This window comes from Struthio camelus, chromosome 9 (assembly GCF_040807025.1).
Source record: "Struthio camelus isolate bStrCam1 chromosome 9, bStrCam1.hap1, whole genome shotgun sequence".
Classification (NCBI taxonomy): Eukaryota; Metazoa; Chordata; class Aves; order Struthioniformes; family Struthionidae; genus Struthio; species Struthio camelus.
The window spans coordinates 15,322,849-15,343,151 of NC_090950.1; the positions used below are offsets into that span (position 1 = coordinate 15,322,849).

The window sequence follows — 20,303 nt, forward strand, 5'->3', positions numbered from 1 at the left end:
GCATCAGGTAAAACTTCCTTTAGAGATGAAGTCTGTCCAGAAAACTTAAGAAAATGTTAGGCCAAGTTTTAACATTTGGGTAGAGCAAAAAGAATGCACTCTGACAATAATTAAAGGAAATGATTAAATATTTAAGCAGCTCTAGTCTAATGATGCAACACTGAAGCATATTTAGGTGTGAGTCCATTAAGGTGTGACCTTGAAGCAGTTAGTTCAAATAGCATGAGTAGGGGAGATAAAAAGCCTCTGCATGAGAAACCTACTCTGGATCCGCTTGCTGAATTTGGAGATGCTCAGTTCTCAAACAGCACCTCCACTTCATGTCTTTTATCCGACTTATCACTGTTCTTACACGTTAAGTGAAAGTGTGAAAATTGTGTTAAGTGGAAAAAGTGTGAAAGGCTGAGCTAGATAGTAGCACAGCAGAACCTACAACCTATGTATTTGAGAGTTCACTGGGCACATCTGCATGGACACATGCAGACCTTCAGCTGTGCTTCCAAAGTCTCAGTAGAGCTCACCTAGCTCAAGCCCAGTGCTAATGCAGCTGGGCCACACTTGCATGATACTCAACCAGCTCAAGCTGCTCTCTTTCTTTCCTTCCCTCCTTAATACAAAGGAGAGGTTAATAGCTCCTCTCCAGTTTGTTCCTCCACATATTCAAAAAATAATACCCGGTGAAAAGTTGTATTATCTTTTAGATACTTTAATTTAATAATTTCTTCATAATGCAGCTCTCTCAGAAACTTGTTATAAATGATTTTAAGTTTTTCATGGGAACTTCGTAAGCCTTCCAAAACTAACTGTTAAAAAACAAACAAAACCTGTTCTATGTGTAGATATATATATATATATATAGGCTTCTGTAAAACTTCTTCAAATGCCACCTACCTATGTAGGTGACCATCATTAAAATTTGCTTCAGTTAGTTAATGTTATTAATTTTATCAGGAACAATATTTAAAAGTGTCAGCTAACTTACCTGTGATGTAGCCTTCTAAAGCTTTTGGCACCAGTGATTTTGCAGTTCTTAGGTCCTCAGCTGAGCATCTGCCTGCCTCAAGCCCAAAGGACATTCCCATTCTCTTCAGCACCTCACTGTCATCGTGAATCTCAAAAGTGTTATCGAAATTAAAGAGGTATTCAAATCTGCATATAAAAAGTCAAAGCGAGATGGTTTTGAAAAGAAGCATAGCTTTGTTTTTATTTTTTGATATGCAGTGAGGTAGGTGTCTGGACTCTTCATCATCTGTAAAGGGGCCTTAGAAAGTGCAGCATTTTTTTTTCTAGCATGTCTACAGGGTTTAAAGTAGTACTTTCTCAATTAGAGCAACTTTTCCATTGCAGGAAAAAAGCCTAAACTTTTCTCCCTCGTTAAACAGATTCAAAGGGGAAGAGAGAGGTCTTACTAAAACATTAACCTTCACTTGTACTAAAGCCAACACTTCTAAAGGTCACCTGCAGTCCTGTCACCAAAGTAAGAAAGAGTTTTGTTTTTGCTTCTTTTACATTTCACTTTCTGTTCTAATCTGCAACACACCTCCTGTGAACTGACCTATTTACCTTGGTATAACTTTGCTTTTTGGATGCTTTTTTTTTTCTTTCCCCAGGTAAATAAGCAGCTAGGAAGGTTCTGTGTTCAAAGTCCAGTATGTTCAAAACCTAGCATTTCTGCTGCAGGGCTCTCAAAAATGTTTTTCATTGCCTGTACCAGCAGAAATAGTAATAAAAACTTAAGACTGCTTTAACACCAGATGGGGTATCTAGGCTGGCCTTACACTACAATCACAGGCTGTTAAATTCCCTTAGCACTGGTCCAAGGATTAAAGTAACAGAAGACTTATTTCTGACTTATTTCCCAATCCGTCATTCTTCTGCTAACACAAACCCGAGCCTTGGAAAAGCCATCCCTCTAGAAGACAAAAAAATCTCTAAAAGATAACTTACTGGTGGGTCTTCCTTTACCTCTCCAAGCTATTGGGCCACATGTGGATATTCTTGTTTCTTTATACTAATTTTTACACCTGATTCAACTAACTTCAGCAAAGTTACAGGTCACTCTGTGTCTATGCACAAAAATTGCATCTACTATCAAATGTATATATTTCACACTAGGTATAACTCTCAGTTACGGGCACCATTTATTATGCAGCTCATACAGTGATACTTGTATAACCTATATTGTTCATACAGCTATATTTAATTAAACTTAACCACATGAAAAGGGAAATAAGCGTCACTATATCGCTATTGGTACAACTACGTTTATACTAGCAGGACTGATGCACTTAAAGTGATGCAACTATATTGAGACAAACGGGGTATGGAAGAACCACAGTCATACCAAATCCAGCAAGCTGTACAATAACCAAGTCATAACTGAATTCAACTATATGTACAGTATTAAAGGCAGTATTTACTGATAGTGCCACATCTCTCCTCTGATGTGTTGTCTTGGAATTGTCTATATTGCCAGATTTTGTTTGAAAAAAAACCCTCCACTTAAGAAAATAATAATGGTCATAGTATGCAAAAAAAACCCAACCAACCAAACAAAAAACCCCCACGTGTCTGTGTAGCTTGGAATTCTCGCTACAGCTATGGCCAAATACTGGATGTTAAGAAGGGCAGGGGGGTAAGAACAGGAGAAACTTACAGCAATATTTCTCCAATACAGTTTCTAGCAACTTGCAGCCTCTGACCTGGGAAGTCCCTAATGCTTCTTCTGCCTTTGTCCTTAAAAGCCACTTAAAGAAAAAAATCCTTAAGTGACATTACATGACAACCTTTCGAACCTGTGTAACTTTTGGGTACAACGTTAAATGCTGTGATTTGCATAGTTCAACTGTTACAAAACCACTTACATTCTTTTTGTATGAAATCTGCCACCTGATAAGTGTCTTTTAATGTCTCCTAATTTTAATAGCAAGTTTGAATAGCTGTTCTCTATCCACATACCCCATGCCACCCATGATTTCTTAGACTGCTATGACTCCACTGTCCGCTCTTTTCTAGGCCAAAGAGTCTATCTTTCTTTTCCTTCTATGAAAGCCTTTTCATAGCTTTAGTCATTTTTGCTGCCTTCCTGTCTCCCCCCTCCCCCCCCCCCATTTCTGCTGTACCTTTTTCCAAGAAATCTTGATCAGGACAGTATATAGTATTCAGATACAAAAACATGACACACAAACTAACGTTTTAAACTTTAATATTCCTTACTCTTTTTCCTAATAATTCGTAACATTTTTTTTTTAGCTATTATTGAGCAACGCACTTTTGTACCATAGAATGATCTAGTACAATGCCATCTTATTATTCAGTGCTAAAAGCTAGGGCTAGAGGCTAATATTGTATATGTACAGTTCTTCCTTTCCATGGATAACTAAATTTCATCAGAAATGAATTTCATCTGCTATTTTGTCATGCAGATGTACCTCATCTACTTAGGTCATCTACTTAGTTCTTTAGCTCTTCAGCTGGCATTCGTTTTAATTTCCTTGAATAATTATTGTCAGCTAACTCTCCCTCCCACCTTTGTATCAAGACGAGCCAGTGGGATTTTGCTGTTGCTCTCCCCTTCATTGTAATAACTAACGCTCTGGTTCTACCTTTTCTTTCCTAACATTTAGCCAGCTATTAAATTAATGAATGAATCTTCCCTCATTCCATAGTCATTTATTTTCTTTAAGGACTGCTATGGAGTGGCCTTGCAATATCAATCAGATTACCCTCTTCCACATGCTCACTGGCTCACAGATTTGGGGTAGCATGACTTCATTTGATTACAGCTACGTTATTTCTTCTATGTTGTATGGTACTTATTCACATGTCTGAACCTTTGTTGTAACGTCTACACATTAGTCTGTTTATTGATCAGTTTTTTAAAAATGGTGTTGTATTTGTCACCTTCCATTCTTCTAATACAAAGCAGTTTTAATATTAGCTTTATATGCTGCTTCACACTTGGAACGTCTTTATAATGCTAGGGTGAACACCATCTGTTCTGATGATTTGTTACTATTCTTCTTATTGAATTATTCAGTACTAACTTGGAGATAAATAAATTCTGTCAGATTCTAATGTCCAAATGCACATACATACAGACATAAACAGTTTTAACATGAAAATATCTTTAAGCGCCAACCTCTGAGAGTAAATCTTTTAGTTATGTACAGGGGAAGTCGTTTTTAATTTTTGTTTTTATACAGCTTGATAATATACAGGCCCTATAGATGCCTCATAAGCGTCCTGTTTCTGGAAGAAAGCTTTGTGTTTAAGAAGTGCTTCAGCTGCTTTATGATGCTATAGCTTGTTACGTGTTGTTCTTTTCCCTTTTTGGATACAACTTACTTACCTTTTGGAACGCTGCTGTCTTTCTTTTAATGTCCTGCTTTCTACACTGTGGTTAGCCATGCTGAACTTTTTTTTTTTTTAATTATTATTATTAAAAAGTCTGAGCTCTGCATTTCCTTTGAAACTCAGATAAGCCCCTGATGCATGCATGTGTTTTTAACCCTTTATATTTATGTATCTGCCTTTTAAAACTAGGCAGTCTGGTTCCTATGTCTCTCTCTTTTTAAGACTTCTAGGATTTGTATAAAAGCACCATGTACACCTAAAACATTTTTTTCTGTTTAAAAAGGACTTACTTTTTCAGATGCTTTCTCTTTTCAACGTGACTTCTGACTTTTTATTCTTTTTATCTGAAGGCTCTCTGGCTTTGTTTACTCCAGCTTCAGAAATGTCATTCCCAGTGTGCTGTTTGGCACACGTCTGCCTTCTCAAACTCTTAAGTAAAAATTGTCCAATAAACTCTTCATCTTACATGCTAGAAATTTCGTTCTGTTTTGGCTAGATGTAGGTAATTCCCCCTATGTATAATATTTTCCCAAGCAGTGATTTTTCTTTGGGAGATCCTCTGTAAATATGATTTTTGACTAACACTGTGATGTTATACTGGGTCATCTGTTTGCTGGCCTTTTCAACATCACCTGCTGGTGCATCAGAAATACAGACCAACCAACAGTTTATATAAACGTTGTTTGGGAGAAGGAAAGGAAAACCAAGTTTGCCAGCAATGGTGTTGGGCAGGGCAAAGTAGTTTGGCAAATGCTCCAAGAAATCGGAGCACTGGAATTCTCCAAGCTGAGTAATCACTTTGACGACTGCCTTATTCAGCGAATCAATAGAACAGTGGTTTAAATATCAGCAGTTTCTGGCACTGTTCATCTACACATTGCTGCTGCCCCTAATCAGTTACACAAATAATAATCACAGTGGAAAGCTTATTTAATTTGGATTGCACACTTCATGAGTTCAGGGTGATGTTAATATTGAAATCCAGTTATATAAACTGAAATACCAACAACTTAAATTATTTCACTGGACTCATTTTTAGTAGTAGTGTTTTCTTAAAAGTTTGTGAGCTGTACCCAGAGAGCCCAAGTTACAGTTTCATCACTGACAAATTCAAAGCAGCAATTATGAAGCTTCAGTGTGAAATCATTTCACTTGTTAATGACTTAAAACCTACATACAGAACAATGTTTTAAAAAAGTGCACTGAGAACTGCATAGTGTATCTATAAAATAAGGGTATAGTTAAGTGAAATCAATACTAATCTTAAAATTCCCAACTCGCTGAGCTGGAATCCTGGTGGGATTATTCCAAAAGTTTTGTCACAGAATATACTGGGCTTCAGTTACACGTATTCTACAATTTTGCTTCTACTAGTATTATCTTTTGCATGTTGACATGTAGGTAATGAGGGACCGTCTTAATGTTTTGTTGTATCTAAATTCACTTTGAAGTTCAGTACAGGATTTGTTTACTACAGAATGAAATCTGTAACCTATAATACCTGAAATAAAGTTATTTTCAGCTAATAAACTGGTCAGAAGCTGATTAACAGTTAAGATAGTAATACCCTATATTTTCAGTCATCCTTTCACAGGATGGAGAACATCATAAGCACCTAGAAGTATGTAAGTAAGTGGAAGGTTTTCATATTAACAGAAAAGAGTGCAACTATAGCAACAATAGATAACGCTTACACTGAAAATGTTTCAAACTTCTGCATCGCTTCCTTCCTTTTTTTCTTGAAGAAAGAGGTACAAACCTTTTGGTACTGAACAACGTCAACCATCTCTTTCAAAGCTGTTGTTATTACCTCTAGGAAGTTACTTTTGTGTTACATGGATCACCATGGATTTCTAACTAAATAGATTTATGCTATTCTAGCAGTAAAAATTCAGAAGCACTAGCATGTGACTTTGTGAAAAGCTAGCGCTGTCCTAGCATATAACTTTATGCAATTCCTGGTCTCGCTGTGCAGTGAAGGCCCCTTGAAATGTCATTCTGAAATGCCTTTTACAACAGTAAAAGTCAGCCTGTTTTGACTAATGGCTGTGTGGCTGCATTAAAAAATATATATATATATAAAAAAACTGAAAGGAAGTAACATCAAGTGGAAAAGAAATAAAGAAAAACTTAAATAAATACACAATTAATTTTAGTAAACAAACAAAAAATTGTTTCTTCAAAGAAAACGTCCAGTCCACAAAGAAAATAATATTCTAAAAGTTTGATTCCACAATACACTCACTTATCGCTTGATATGCTGCAGTCTATAACAGTTCTTTTGCTAGTGTTGACTATTAAGAAAGGCAGCTGTATTGTAGAGTTCAAAGCTGGAGGCCCTTGATTTTGCTGTTCATTTTGCTGATTTCTTTGTACCAAGTTTTTGAATGCTATTTGCTGTAAGAAAGAAAGAAAAAGCAATCACTGACGTTAAAATGAAGACATCAACATTTCCAGAAATTGGGACTTAATAGCTCTTATTTGCCAAATACCAGTATCTCCAGTAATTTTCTGTCAAAAATAAGTCTGGCCTGACTTCCCCTTTGCACTATTAGTGAAGCTGGCCAGGAACAACAGAAGTTAAACTCTATTTTTTCATGCATATTCTAATGCATATCCCCCCCCCACCCCCCAATCCCTGGAGATGAAACGAGAATGGTGCAATGAAGTTTGGCAGAGAATGCCTCCCCGCTCCTTTTGAAAAGGGAGTCAGACATTTTCTCTATTAGTTTATATGCATAATTACTTCAGACTGGGAGCCAGTTACGCTTAAACAAAAGTCAGCGGGAATTATGGCATTCCTGATCCATATCTTCTTCCCATCCACTCCCCCTTTTCTCTCCTCTGAATAGTTAGTTTTGACATTCTCCCCTTAAAGTTTTAAACAGGTGCCATTTATGGTGCCACTCCCTCTCTACTGGCTTCTTAGGTTCGTGTGTGTGTGTGTGTGTGTGTGTGTGTATGAAAACATATATTTTTAGGAAATGTGATTTTAGGATTGGAAGCAAGTCAGTGTGCTTGCCCACACTGAGGCATTATTTATTCCACTTAAGGCAAAGATGGACAGACAAAACCGAGAAGGACTGGTAAACTATTTGACAGTGACCATAATTAAGGATATAACGACAGTTGTAGATAGTAAGGAAGTGCAAATCAGTCATTTTCAGAATGGGGGCCTGACTTGCCTTGTTTTCATCAGGAGAATTTCATGTTCCTCTTAGCTGCTAATTTGTTTATCAGGTCAGATGGAATTATAATTGTACCCTCTACATACATAGAAAAAATATTTCTGATGATGAAAAAAGGAGAAGCATCATCATATATTTAAAGTTCTAGTGCATATCTAATTAGATTAAAATTGTATCATGACATTTGTACCACAGCAAAAACAAACCCCAACCAAAAAAACCCACCTCACCTTAGCCTTATTGGCTGTAACTTCATATAAAACTTTGGTTGTATTTAAATTATTGAAAGTGCACAGGTCAAACATTCAAGTTTAAGAATGTTCATAAATGTTTTTATAAAATGTCACTTTATAAACAGAGGTACATCTGAAATTTGGTATTTCTGCAATTTAAGCCAAAATTCAAATTGTCTCAAAGTTTTCTTAGGTGCTTATCAGAATGTAAAAGAGCTGGATTTGCCAGCCTTTCATTCTTAGGAGCCAAAAAATGTCTGTCCTCCCAAAACAACTTAGTACACATATTTACCAAAGTTGAGCTGTAGCTTGGTGTTTTTTTTTTTTTTTTTGCTTAGAATAAAAGAGACAATTTCTAGCAGGAACTAGTCAGAGAAGTGCACTAGAGCACTTTGAGCTGCTCCCAGTCTCCCTGCTGTAGGTAATGGTAAAGCCTCAGAGAACATTCGCAAAATTATGGTAAGTCAATAAGCTGTTTTACAATAGGAAAAAATGAACCAAGAAGCAAAGTGCAGGTAAGAGGTCCCCATATCAGATGCTAGAAAGGTCACTTCTGAAACTTTTTTCCCCCCCAGTATGTCATAGTAGTTAAATCAATCTAAGAAAGAACTTTAGAAGTGCTGATGTGCTGGATTCTTACTTGATAATTTCATTTTATCTATCTATCTATCTGTCTATATATAGAGAGAGAGAGAGATGAAAAATACAGTTAAACATACCTGCAACAGCAATTCTTGTAGCTGGGCTCTCTTTTGTTTTATCCGTTCAATCCGCCTCTGTTTCTCTATCTTAAAATAGAAATGTAAATGCATCAATATAATTACTGAATTTACCTTGTCTGTTTCATTGTGCCAAACTGAGCAGGCTTTAAAGCTACCAGTGTGCTAGCACCACTACCAAAATCCATTCTTTCCCTTTGTAATTGGTGGTGAATTCCATGGCATGGTAAGTAAATTGCAAGATCTTTTCACCCATAACCATTTGTCGTGTTTTCTTCTTTTTCAAATGGACTAATCACATGATGGTGTTTTCCAGGAAGGAGGACTAACAAGCTGTATTTTTTCTTTTTCAATCATCTTTAACTTCAGTAAAGACTCACAATTATTTCAAGAGACTGTACTATTTCCCCACCAATTCCTCCTCTTTTGTGTTGGGTATGAGTACCAGTACGAAAAGGAAGTGCTGATTAGCATTCGATTAAGCACTCTTAATCGAATTCTTCTTAAGCACTCTTAATCGGTTCTTGCGGTTGTGGGGAGGGCGCTCTTGGGTGTGTCCCTCCCCCCCCCCTTTGTAATTGTGCATGTCCCTCCTTACTGCTCTCCCACTTGCAAGTGACTTGAGATAAATGTATGAAGACTGGGCAGTGGATCATGTCCTGCATCTTTCTAATGCTGTACCACAAAGCCACTTTTTGTTGACTACTCAGCTGAGATTTAATTGGACTGACAAGATTTCAGCAACAAAGACAGGACAGAGGAATAACGTTTGCTTCATTTCATCAGCCTGGAATCACTTTCTTGCAGGAGTGCTAGTAATACCAGTTTACTGGGCAAAGCTGTCTTCAACTTGAGCAGTGTTTGGAACAGTAATAGTACTGCATCCCTATTGACAGTGCAAATATAACCAGTTATATTTTAAATCCTGTTTTTTGGGAAACACTAAAGAATTGGGCAGTCTTGACAAAGCTGCAGGGCTATCTGTTTTGCTTTAAAAATGTTTTTCCTAAATTATTCTGTTGCTAGCAACACTATATCACTGTTCTCAAAAATATTAAACTCAGCTTAAATTACCTTTCCATTCAGCCACTGAAACTAAATGATGTAATATTTTAAATCTTAGCTGACGTAAAAAAAACCTTTCTTTCTTTACACTGCTGATTTTTTTCCCCCAGTTCCTGTTTAAAATGCTTTCTTCAGAACACAGTACATGTCTCTGCTGGGACAAACACGTATCTCTTAAAAGCAACTGAATATTAAAGATTTAATTTAGATGTATTTTCTGTGTAACAGGCTTTTTCTGCATTGTTTTTTTTTTCAGATAGCCTTATTACAGAATTACATTTTGAGAAGAGTTGGCACTTTATACTGATTTATAAGGAAATTAATTTGCTGATTTACATACCATGAAAATTAAGCTTTATTTCCTAATATATCACAGGAAATAATATTTTAAGAAAATCTGCCCCACTTCCATTTTCTAATTACATTTTTCCATATGTAATTAGAGCCCAAAACAGTGAATGGCATATGATCATTGCAGGTGACACAATGAAATTCAAGTTTATTATTCATAACAATAACCTACACTGAGGATAATGCATTCCCATGTATGCACGTGAAGCACAGATTTATCAGTCACTTAAAAACAAGCAAACAAAAAAACCTCAGGCATACATACTCCTTGGGTGTATGTATTTTCCAAGCTGCTGTAATAGACAAGATGATAAAAGCATTTTTCTTAGTACCTCTACAAAGACAATAGATGTAGATGAACCTGTCCAACATAGATTGTTTTGTATTGGACAGGCAACCCACTCCCAGCCTTTTAAGGTACTTAATGCTACAAGTATCACAAATGTAATACATGTTAAGTTATATTTCATGATAGTCACTACAGCACTCTGCAGTCACTACGGTAACTTATGCTTTGTATTTATGGAGCATTTGCCCTGAAGAACAAGCAAGATTTCTGCATATAAATTCTGGCACCCTTGCAAAAAAGTGGTAACTTTTAGCCTGCAGGAAAAAACAATGGAAACCTTTAAATTTTTCCTGCCAGTTTGTAATTTAGTTGACATCCCAACACAAAGAATTATTTTTATATTCAATTTCCTTTTAATGGTGTGTCCAAGCACACGCATTAATAGCAAAATAAACTTCCTCCAAATGTATCCAAATGTACCACTTTGTCAGCATAATTGTACCGTAAATTTTAATTTCTTACAGTTAATTCAGGCTACTACTACTGTTATTCCTGACTTAGTCAGTGCCCACTTTTTGTCAGGTGTAAACAGTTTTACAAACTTCGTGTAACGTACGCTAAATAGAACTGAACTAAAAATACATAAGCATATCGTTTCAGTTTATTCAAATATGAAGAGTGATTCTGATACTCGCACATTATGAAAACAGAAATTAGGTTTACCACTGGGGAAAAAAAAAAAAAAAAAAAACCTCTTCTAGGGTAGCTCCATTATCACAACCCATCAACTATACAGAATTTCCCATCTCACTTTACCTCTAGATTCTGACATTCCTGAGCTGAGTTTGTGGGAAGGCCAATCCATCGGATTTCCTTTTTCTCCTTTGAAATTATATTCATCGCCATCAGCACATTAAGGGCATCATAAACTCTCCGTCTAATATTTTTCTGATCATAGGCCTGCTAAGAAAACAATGCCGTATTAATTACAACAAAAGCATCCCCCCTCAAAAAAGTTAAAAAAATTGAACCCTTCCCTCACAGATGAGTAAAACATATAAAGACAAAATGGCAGTTTAAGTCAGAGTGGTGCTAAAACATATACCTTCATTTATACTGGTTTTTGGATAGCACATAGGCATGTTTGTTTGTTTGCAAATGAAAGCCTGAGGCCTGCATGAAGCCACCGTGCAACGATTCCCAAGTTTGTTAGGTTGAAAAGCCTGTCTGGACCATCTCTGGTGGATATAATGAGCTGCATTTTTTTTTAAAGTGAATTTTGTGGCAGACTTTCCTATTTTGTTTATAACTTAGAGGGAGTTCAACTATGTTATTCTACATTTTAACATATTACTATATATATATGTGTGTGTGTGTGTATATATACGTAAAATATATGTATTTTTATACACACACAAACCGCTAATATCTGGGACATAGCTAAGTGAAGAAAACTATTAAGAGTGTAGCAGGACAGTGCAGAAACAAAAAGGGACAGAATTCCATGATAAAGCAGGCAATTTTGTAATGGTCTGAAACAAATTTCACCACATATTTGCTTACCGAATCTGTAGCTAGGTGGCTGTTAGAATTTGTGAATTCTGATACGAGCTCATCAGCGACTTCATTGTATGAAGTTGTTCCTTTACGTTGGACTTTTTCACATACTTTCATTGAAAAATGCCTCAGACCCTTCCCATTTTTATCTCCTTTTTTACTTCTCTTACTGTAAAGAGAAAATTAATTATTTAAATAGATTCATTTTTAGTAAGCTTATTTTGATACACAGCAAAAGGCTCTAGCTTTTGCAACAGGAATCAGGACTACCATATTATGCATTACCTAAAAAATAAAATTTGTATTTTGCTTTACTTTGGATCAGTTACTTTTTTCTCACAGGTTGGCAGAAAAAAATGCACCTGGGGCCTTTTCTCCTTTCTCTGCAGTTTCTACACTCTCTGTCTTTGGACACATCCTGCTGGGTAGATGCTAAAAAATGGATTAGTAATTAATCTCCAGGTAGTTACACAAAAGAACCACCTAAAAAATGGGAGAACCCCACAGGGTTCCTATATGCCTGGAAACCAGATTTAGAGACAATTCTCGTGTTTGTGCTTGAAATAAAAAGGCTGAAATACCACTATTTATGATACAGCAGACGCTACCTTAATTCTGCTAATGACTTAAGCTTAATATCTGTGCTATCACAATTCAGATTGACCTACAAGAATCTCTTTTTACAGAGTGAGTACATGTTCATGAGTTCTGTGGTGCCAAATTCATGACTGGCAATTGTCAGGGTTATTTTCTGTTCATTCTTCTCCCTCCAAAAAGGCAAGAGCTTAGATTAGGGTAACGAAGAATATATTATCAATCAATTGGGTTTCATCACACAAACTGGAATATGAGGCGGTCATGTAACTGAGCTATGGTTACACCATGCAATACTACAGTCAGATAGCACAGATTCTTAAATTATTTAAAATCCAGCATCCACTTTTTCCCCCATCACTAACAGAACATTTTCCAACTGAACCAGATGCTGCAGCCACTCAGCTCTTTGTTTTAGCAGTAGAAATTTTAGAAATCCAGGTTTTTTTTGCTATATATATTTTTTAATCTCAGATGAGAAAGGTATGCGCTACAAACTCCATTTAATTTTCAGATGACTGTAATTTGGGGGGAATGTTTTAATTTTAGATTTTTTTTGTTTTACATTCTTACAGGAGTTATAAAATGGGAACAAATTGTTATAAATAGTAGCATATAAACACATATGCAATCAAGTGTTTTAGATTCTACAAATTAACAATCAAAATTAGCATTATAAAATAAGGAAAATATTAAAGCATCTGGAAGAAAAATCCTCTGAAGACTGAATTCACAAAGCCTTAAACAACAAAACAAGATTATCTGGGCCTGGTAAAACAACGTTCGCTTCCAGTTCAAGCAGAGTATGTCTGAAGGTGTGTGCAAGGGGAGTTTTAAATTACCGAAATGTCAGTATGATAGCTAAAACTACATAAATTTAAATAACCTCAATGCCTGATATAGCACATTTATTTACTGTGACATTAAGAGTCGCCGGCCCTATTGCTTCAAACTTATCGCAGAGTACACAAATGGGAAAAACAGAACCTCTATTTTTCTAGTCTTGCCACTTGACAAAAAGGCCTAACAGACCATCATAAAACTAAATGAACAGAGTTAAAAAGCTGTGTCTACTTCAAGTGAATTACCTCTAGAAAGAATAGTTTTCACTAGAGAATTGTTTTTGAGTATCTAAATTTTTCAAAATCCTTATTAAGATTTAAAATAGTCTAATGTGATATCCTCACATTTTCTTTTTAATTAAGCATTCTATAGCAATATCATGTTAAGAACATGGCAAAAGCCAGTCACTTCCTAAAAATCTGCTAGAGCAATTGAGACTGAAAAATCATATCTCAGTTTTGACAATAACAGTAATATGGGAACTCAGAAGCAAAAATACTTTAAGCCTAACGCATGAGGTAAGTTACCTAACAAATCACCATTCTCCTTAGCATTTCTGTACAAATAAAAATTTGGCATTATATTTCAGCAGAAGCATTTAAAATGCTCAGCTGAAACTTTTTTTAAATTACAGAATTGGTTCATGGTATGTTTCAGAGAGACCTATAATTTTACAGAAAACATCAATGTTTGCGTTCACATTGGTATTAAAGGGAGCTGCAAAAGTACATCAGAAGGCAAGAGTAAAGCTTAGCACTGTCAACAGTAACAAGCTAAAAACATATTAAAATATAAGAATGTTTTTAAAAATTTCAAATTTACCTAAGGAAATGAGAACACTGGAAAAAAGGACAGAAGAAAAAAGGAAGAGTGGAAAAGAATAGTAGCAGATATTTTGGAAAGTCTAACCCCTATGCAATTAATCAGTTTGAATAATCTCTGGTAGGTAAACAAATTAAAATACCCTGAATGGATTCAAAGAACTTCTGGAAGCAAAGGAAAAAGATTATCTCATCACTAGTATCTGTCACATTGAAAAACTAGAACAATACCATTTCTGAAAACGTGTTTTAGTTGGTTTTCACGTCTCCAATTTTGTCTGTAAAAGTAAATAAAGCAAATAAAGTAATAACTACATGGAATAACATACAACATAGCTTTTACTACAGAGGAGTGAAAACTGCTGAAAGCAGGAAGTGGACACCCTTCTTTCTCAAAGAGCAGAACTGGAGAAGCGAACCAGGTAAGACTGACTGTATACATCATACATGTTCAGTAACACTCACCTTTCTGAAAAATCTGATTCTATAAATTCTCGAGTCCGTTTTCTGTCCCTGGAAGAGAATCAAAACTTATATGAAACTAGTATTTTATATCTATACCAATAAAATCCATGCATTTGGTGGCTAGCTAAGTATTAATGTTTACTGAAAGAAGAAAATAGCACACCTACAGTTTGACAGAATCTGAGGAAAAAAAGGTTAGGATTTCTGAGGCTGCCAGAGATTACTGCCAGACAGTTGGGTAATACTATTAGAAAAGTTCTCTACTAGACCGTAGTACTACAGGAAACCACCTAATACTCTAAGTTCTAGTTCTACCATGATTTGTCCATGTAATTTTAGAGAGCTCCCTTCAGCAGCGACTATAGGAGGTGCTGAAGTGAGCTAGACAACCAAATCCCATCAAAAGAGAAGCTGGACTTCTTCAGAAATCCCAATTTAAAATTCTCCCACATGGAAGGGCATAACATATGTCCTATAAAATATTAAACATTTTGGTATGCACAGCAGCATACAAGAGATTTATTTACTCTTGAGGAAGCAGTTGCCATGAATTTTGTATAGGAGTAGCAGCCACTAATTATTGCCAGTTTTGTTACAGTTCTGTTTGTTAGCTACAGCAAGTAGATATCAGAAGTTGCACTCCAAACTTATATCTTTTACGCTTGCATCTGATAACAATGTACAGTGGTTGACAACTGCCAGTAAATTACTTCAACTTTTTTTGCCCTGCAATTTCAAAAACAGGGCCCGCAGTGCGTATTTACGCAGTTAAAAAGCAATGTTGAAAAGGGGAGTTGAAAAAAACGTTGGATGTGAAGCTCTGTGCCATGAAAGCCTGCATATACTGGGCTGTGCAATTCAGAACCGTTCTCAATTTGAGAAATCCCGTCAGCGGACATCTTCCTCTGTAGCAAAATTGCCGCTTTTTTTCTCTTTGGCAATCCCTGTCCATGGTACTTGCCATTACAGTGCAGAAGCTTGAGGTAAGAGTGGAGCAGAGCTGGGGGGCTGAGACATTTGCTTCGGTCCTTGGGGAACTGGAAGGGCAGTGACAGGAGAGCTGCAAGCCAGACTGCCTCTGTTTGTAATGGAGCCCTGACAATGAATGTGATCTTGTCTCATTTGATTTTGGAAACAATTTGGAATCCGTGGAGTGGAGTAAACAATGGGAAGGCAAGGAGTCTGGACTTGTAATTCCCGTGGCACTTTCTTCACTAATGGCTCACAGCTGGTAAGGGAAGACACTATCACAGAACCTTCCCTCCTTGGTTCTTCAGATGAAAATATGATCTATATTATGGAGTTCTGTGGGGATTAATAATGATCAACCGGTGTGTCTGGAAAACATCTTGTTGCTTTTCAGAGGATAAACAACAGGCTCATTGGAAGTAGCGTGTCTAGATTTTGACACTATCCAAACAGAAGGAAGGTATTTCTCCTTGGTGGTGGTTGCACTGCCAATAGTTTGTCTCACAATCTACACTATTGGGTTTTGGTGAAGCTCAAGAAAGTTAATGGAAGATGATTCTCTGGTTTTGCAAGCTGTGAACAGACACTACAGCTTTTCCCTCATCACCATACTGAGAGGATTTCCTGTTACAATTCACAAAACGAGGTCATCTTTGACAACTCCTTCATCATATAAAATCAAAACAAAGTGGATTCAAAAGCTATCTGCAGAGATAAATACACATTCACATAAGGCCCCTCTTCCAAAGAAAATCAAACTTAAATACTGCTCAACTGGACGTGCAGTTTATGGACTTTATGGTGGGAATAGCAACTCTGAAGTAAAATACATAACAGACCTTGCTTAAAGCACAAAAGGAAGAAAGTCAAAGTACAAACATTACGCTCGCGTTTCTACCATTTCCTAGATGCTCCATTTTCCCACTTGTAAAGCTGGAAAGGCCCTACTAACACTCTTCACTGATTAGGAAATGACCTAGACGTGGAAATTACTTTTTAATTTTCAGAAGCACAGCATTAGATCTGTCTGAGATGATAGGTAAGTTCAGTAGTACTGGAATTCAAAAAAAAATCATGCAATATTGTGAAGATGAGATTTCCTTAGAAGAGTTAAAAATAGTCACGTTACTTCTAAGTATTTCAGAACTCCATGAAAACTTTGCGATACTGTAAAACAGTAATAAAAACACACCACTGATTACATTCACAATTTGCCATTACAGCTTTATTCTTCTTTATGCCTCTTGAAGCATGTTTGACAGCTCTCCCCCTGTTGGCACCTGCTCTATAACAAAGCTACTTGTATATGTCATCAATTTCTGAAAAAAGTGAAGGCATATCAATTTGTGCCTCTCCACGACCACACAGAAACAGACACTGCCATGAAACAAAATTAAAACAGACAGTGACGTGACTGGTGCATGTGACTCTGCGTTCACATGTTCCAGACATCAAAAATGCAGAATGCGCTAAGAGTACACGCCTTTCAACTGCGCAAGAACTAGAAATCATAAGCCAATATATAGATAAAAGAGTACAAACAAAGAAAAAATGGAACAGATCTGCAAACATCTTTAAATAAAACAAACTCCTTACCCTGGAACCCAGCCAGCAGCTTCTGTTATGTGTGTCTGCGTGACCATTGTTGCAGCTGGATTATAGGGACTCCCAATCAGAACACTCCCTGAATTGGTCAGTCTTTGTGATGTGCTTATGATCTATGAATTTTGAGGGAAAAAAAAACCTTTTAAGAAAACAGAGGCTAACATAACCAAAAATTCATATTAGCCATGGATCTAAAACAAAAACAAAAAAACACCGCCCCACATACAAGCTGCAGTCAAATATACTGAAAAGGTGTCATTACAAGATCTTCATATATGACAATAATTACAATGCTGTTAAGTTTAAGTTTTCTTCCTAGTTGTATCTTATTACTATATTATTCATATGAACCAGAGCTAGACAAATTTAAATAATTACTAGGCACAAAGGGCAGGTACCTCTGTCTACTTTTTTCTTCCAGAATACATGTAGGCGATTTCTTGCTCACTGGAATTAATAAAACCCCATTTCCAAAGGATGTGTGTGTGTCTTACAATTGCCCTTCTTGGATATCAAAGATAATCTGAGTCCAAATAAAGTATTCCCTGCAGTTTTTACCATTTACAAGATTTCAAGGCATTTCTGCAAGCTAATAAAATGACAACGCACCTATGAAATTAAATGGAAAGTCTGTACTTAAAATTATATCTCATCTATGCTAAATAAAGGAACCTGGTTTAGATGGAAAAGCAAGGCAGATGAAAGTTACTGGCATCTGTTGCTGATATGCATTGTTTGCATGGCTTGCTTTCAGTACAGACAGGCTTTACAATACATTTATTTAAAGCTGGTGGAACTCTATTCAAAGGGTTGATAACAACACTAAAACACTTGGTCTCAACTTTTAAATCACATCTCAGTTCATTCCTTAAAGTAGCTTGCCAGGAGAATTCAGAGAGTATGTAAAAATGAAACAGTATTTAATCTTTAAAATAAAATATAAACTACAAATTCTTTGTGTCAATATGGTAAGATTCATACCATAGCCTCCTTTACACTCAGCTTATTTTTAACTTTATTTTACTTTACTCCATACACTAGTTACGTTTTGAGTACCAACTCTATTAAATTTTGCATCTTTTCTTCACTATGGGTATATGGCAGATATTTTGTTTCACATCTACAGATATTTGTTTAAACAAGTAGAAAACATGGCATCTATCTAAAGATTTCCAGTTTCCTCAGCTCACTGAACATTACTTTACACCCTCCCAACGCTACACTGTGGTAACGTTTATATTTTTTTTTCCTGAAGAAACCAATTTATTTGATTTATTTTGCAAATGGACAGCTTGACAGAGAGAGAGATAAGTAAAAACAGAAAAAACAGGGAAAACAAAACACAGGTACAGGTTAGGTATTTGTTGTTTGATATTAGAGAACAACAGATCCCCAGCTGGATGTATTTTCATATCTACATGGAAGCACTATCAACTCCTATCAACTTCTGGCTACATTAGCTTAAAATCAGAAACGTTTCATGATAGAATGGTTGATTTTGAAAAGCCTAAGTTCAGCACTGCTATAACACTAGCATGTAAGTGAGAATCAATAATACAGCATTTCAATTAAATATTAATCTAATCCAGTAACTTCTTATATTAGTTTCTTGCAAAACTATAAATAAGATTTATTTTCAGTAAGCGTATGGCTTTGCCAGCACGTGGCTGACGCATGCCAGAGAGAAAAGATTTTAAACGTGCTGCATACTGAAATGCATTTCACCACATTCTACCCGCCCTAAGGTTTCACATTGCTCTATTGAGCAAAGTAAGTGCAATTTTCATTTAAATCATAATGCGAATGTATCATAAGAGTATTTTATCTGTAATCTCTCTCATCATAATTTTCTTGTGACAAGCAGTACAATACATTGAGGTTGCAAAATAATGTTGAATTGGAATATTCCAAAGACCAAAATGCCTCTATCGTTCTATGCTTTAGTGCCATCTAGTGGAAACGGAAAATAACAGCATACCCTTCCAAGGATCCCTGCCACAGCAAGGCAGCGCTGCTGCACTTGCCAAAACACCTTGCTTTGCCAGGCAGTTACAGACAGTACCCAGATACGTACAAGCACACAATCCACCTTTCTATAGCTCATTAACAAAGCTGCAAATTCTCGGATGCAAGGACACAGACATCACAGGTATAAAAAACATTGCATATTTGGGTATTTTCAGAGGACTGATTCCATTTCCGACAGCCAGAATTTTCCACTGTGCCCACAGTAATCACATAAATTCACACTGCATAAGATAAAACAGGAAAAAAATCCCATATCCTAATTCAGCAAAAGAAAAAAACAGCTGTAGGATGCAGTACTATTTTATCAATAATACTATGCTGTTAAATTCACTCATAGAGACTATCACTATTACCTGAGATGCCCTGCCTCAGCTCCCAGTCTCGGTCTACCACAACAGTAGAGTTCTGCATCTTACCACTGTTCAACAGAGGCAAGGAGAAGATGCATCTACTTTGCATCAGAGAACTCGTTCACAATCAGGAAAGATACTCCTTATCGTTCTTAGCTAACATTGTAAAATGATGTAAAATTGTAGTGTAATTGCATTACAACGTAAGGACGTCAGCCGTTTTCACATATAATGTGATCAAGGCAAACTTACCGCACGTAACACAAATTCAAACTACAAACTTTCAGCCTTCACCAGCACTTACTGTGTTAACTGAATCTAATGCAACCGCAACAAACACCAGTTATAGGGAGACCTCTTACAAACCACACTGTAAACCATGTGTCAACAAGCACATGCTCTGCTCTTTGAATGAAATTGCCCGAGTTTTTCACATGATGAAAAGCCACTGGAATAAACTGATGGTAACTAGCTTTCTGTACTGTTACTCATAATAAAGTTAATGTCAATATATGGATTACTCAAGGTAGAATAGTAAGCCAGGCTAGCAGGAGACAGTTTTATTCCTATCTGAACAAAAAAGTGAAACCATATGTTTAATATTGTGGAAAAATGCATGTCACATACCACTATTTTGAAAAATGTATCATTAGCAAAAGTAGCAAACTTTGATATAAAGTATGGTGGCAAGCAAATCCTCAGATACACATCTTAATATAGTGGAGAACTAGGCATTAATAACCAAAATGATTTTTAAAACAGAGTGACAATCACACAGGAAAAAAAAGGAGCACAGGCACAAGAAAGTATAAATCAACTTGCATAAAATTCTAATGAACACATTACATTTGTGATCATTCCACTGTTCAT

At 36.2% G+C, this 20,303-nt stretch overlaps 1 protein-coding gene across 6 annotated transcripts in view; it reads right to left on the reverse strand.

Annotated features, from left to right (window-relative positions):
• Positions 1-20,303, reverse strand: part of TFDP2 (transcription factor Dp-2) — a 74,766-nt gene that overhangs the window by 11,303 nt on the left and 43,160 nt on the right. For 3 of the 6 annotated variants that reach the window (XM_068955066.1, XM_068955071.1, XM_068955068.1), the window contains 7 exons: positions 17,047-17,168; positions 14,482-14,529; positions 11,765-11,927; positions 11,018-11,161; positions 8,497-8,565; positions 6,602-6,753; positions 983-1,149 (listed from right to left, as the gene is read on the reverse strand). In XM_068955066.1, coding sequence (XP_068811167.1) covers positions 983-1,149; positions 6,602-6,753; positions 8,497-8,565; positions 11,018-11,161; positions 11,765-11,927; positions 14,482-14,529; positions 17,047-17,168 — 865 coding nt within the window. Of the gene's footprint in view, positions 1-982; positions 1,150-6,601; positions 6,754-8,496; positions 8,566-11,017; positions 11,165-11,764; positions 11,928-14,481; positions 14,530-17,046; positions 17,169-20,303 lie in introns of all 6 variants that reach the window. The other 3 variants (XM_068955065.1, XM_068955069.1, XM_068955067.1) reach the window with 1 other exon arrangement.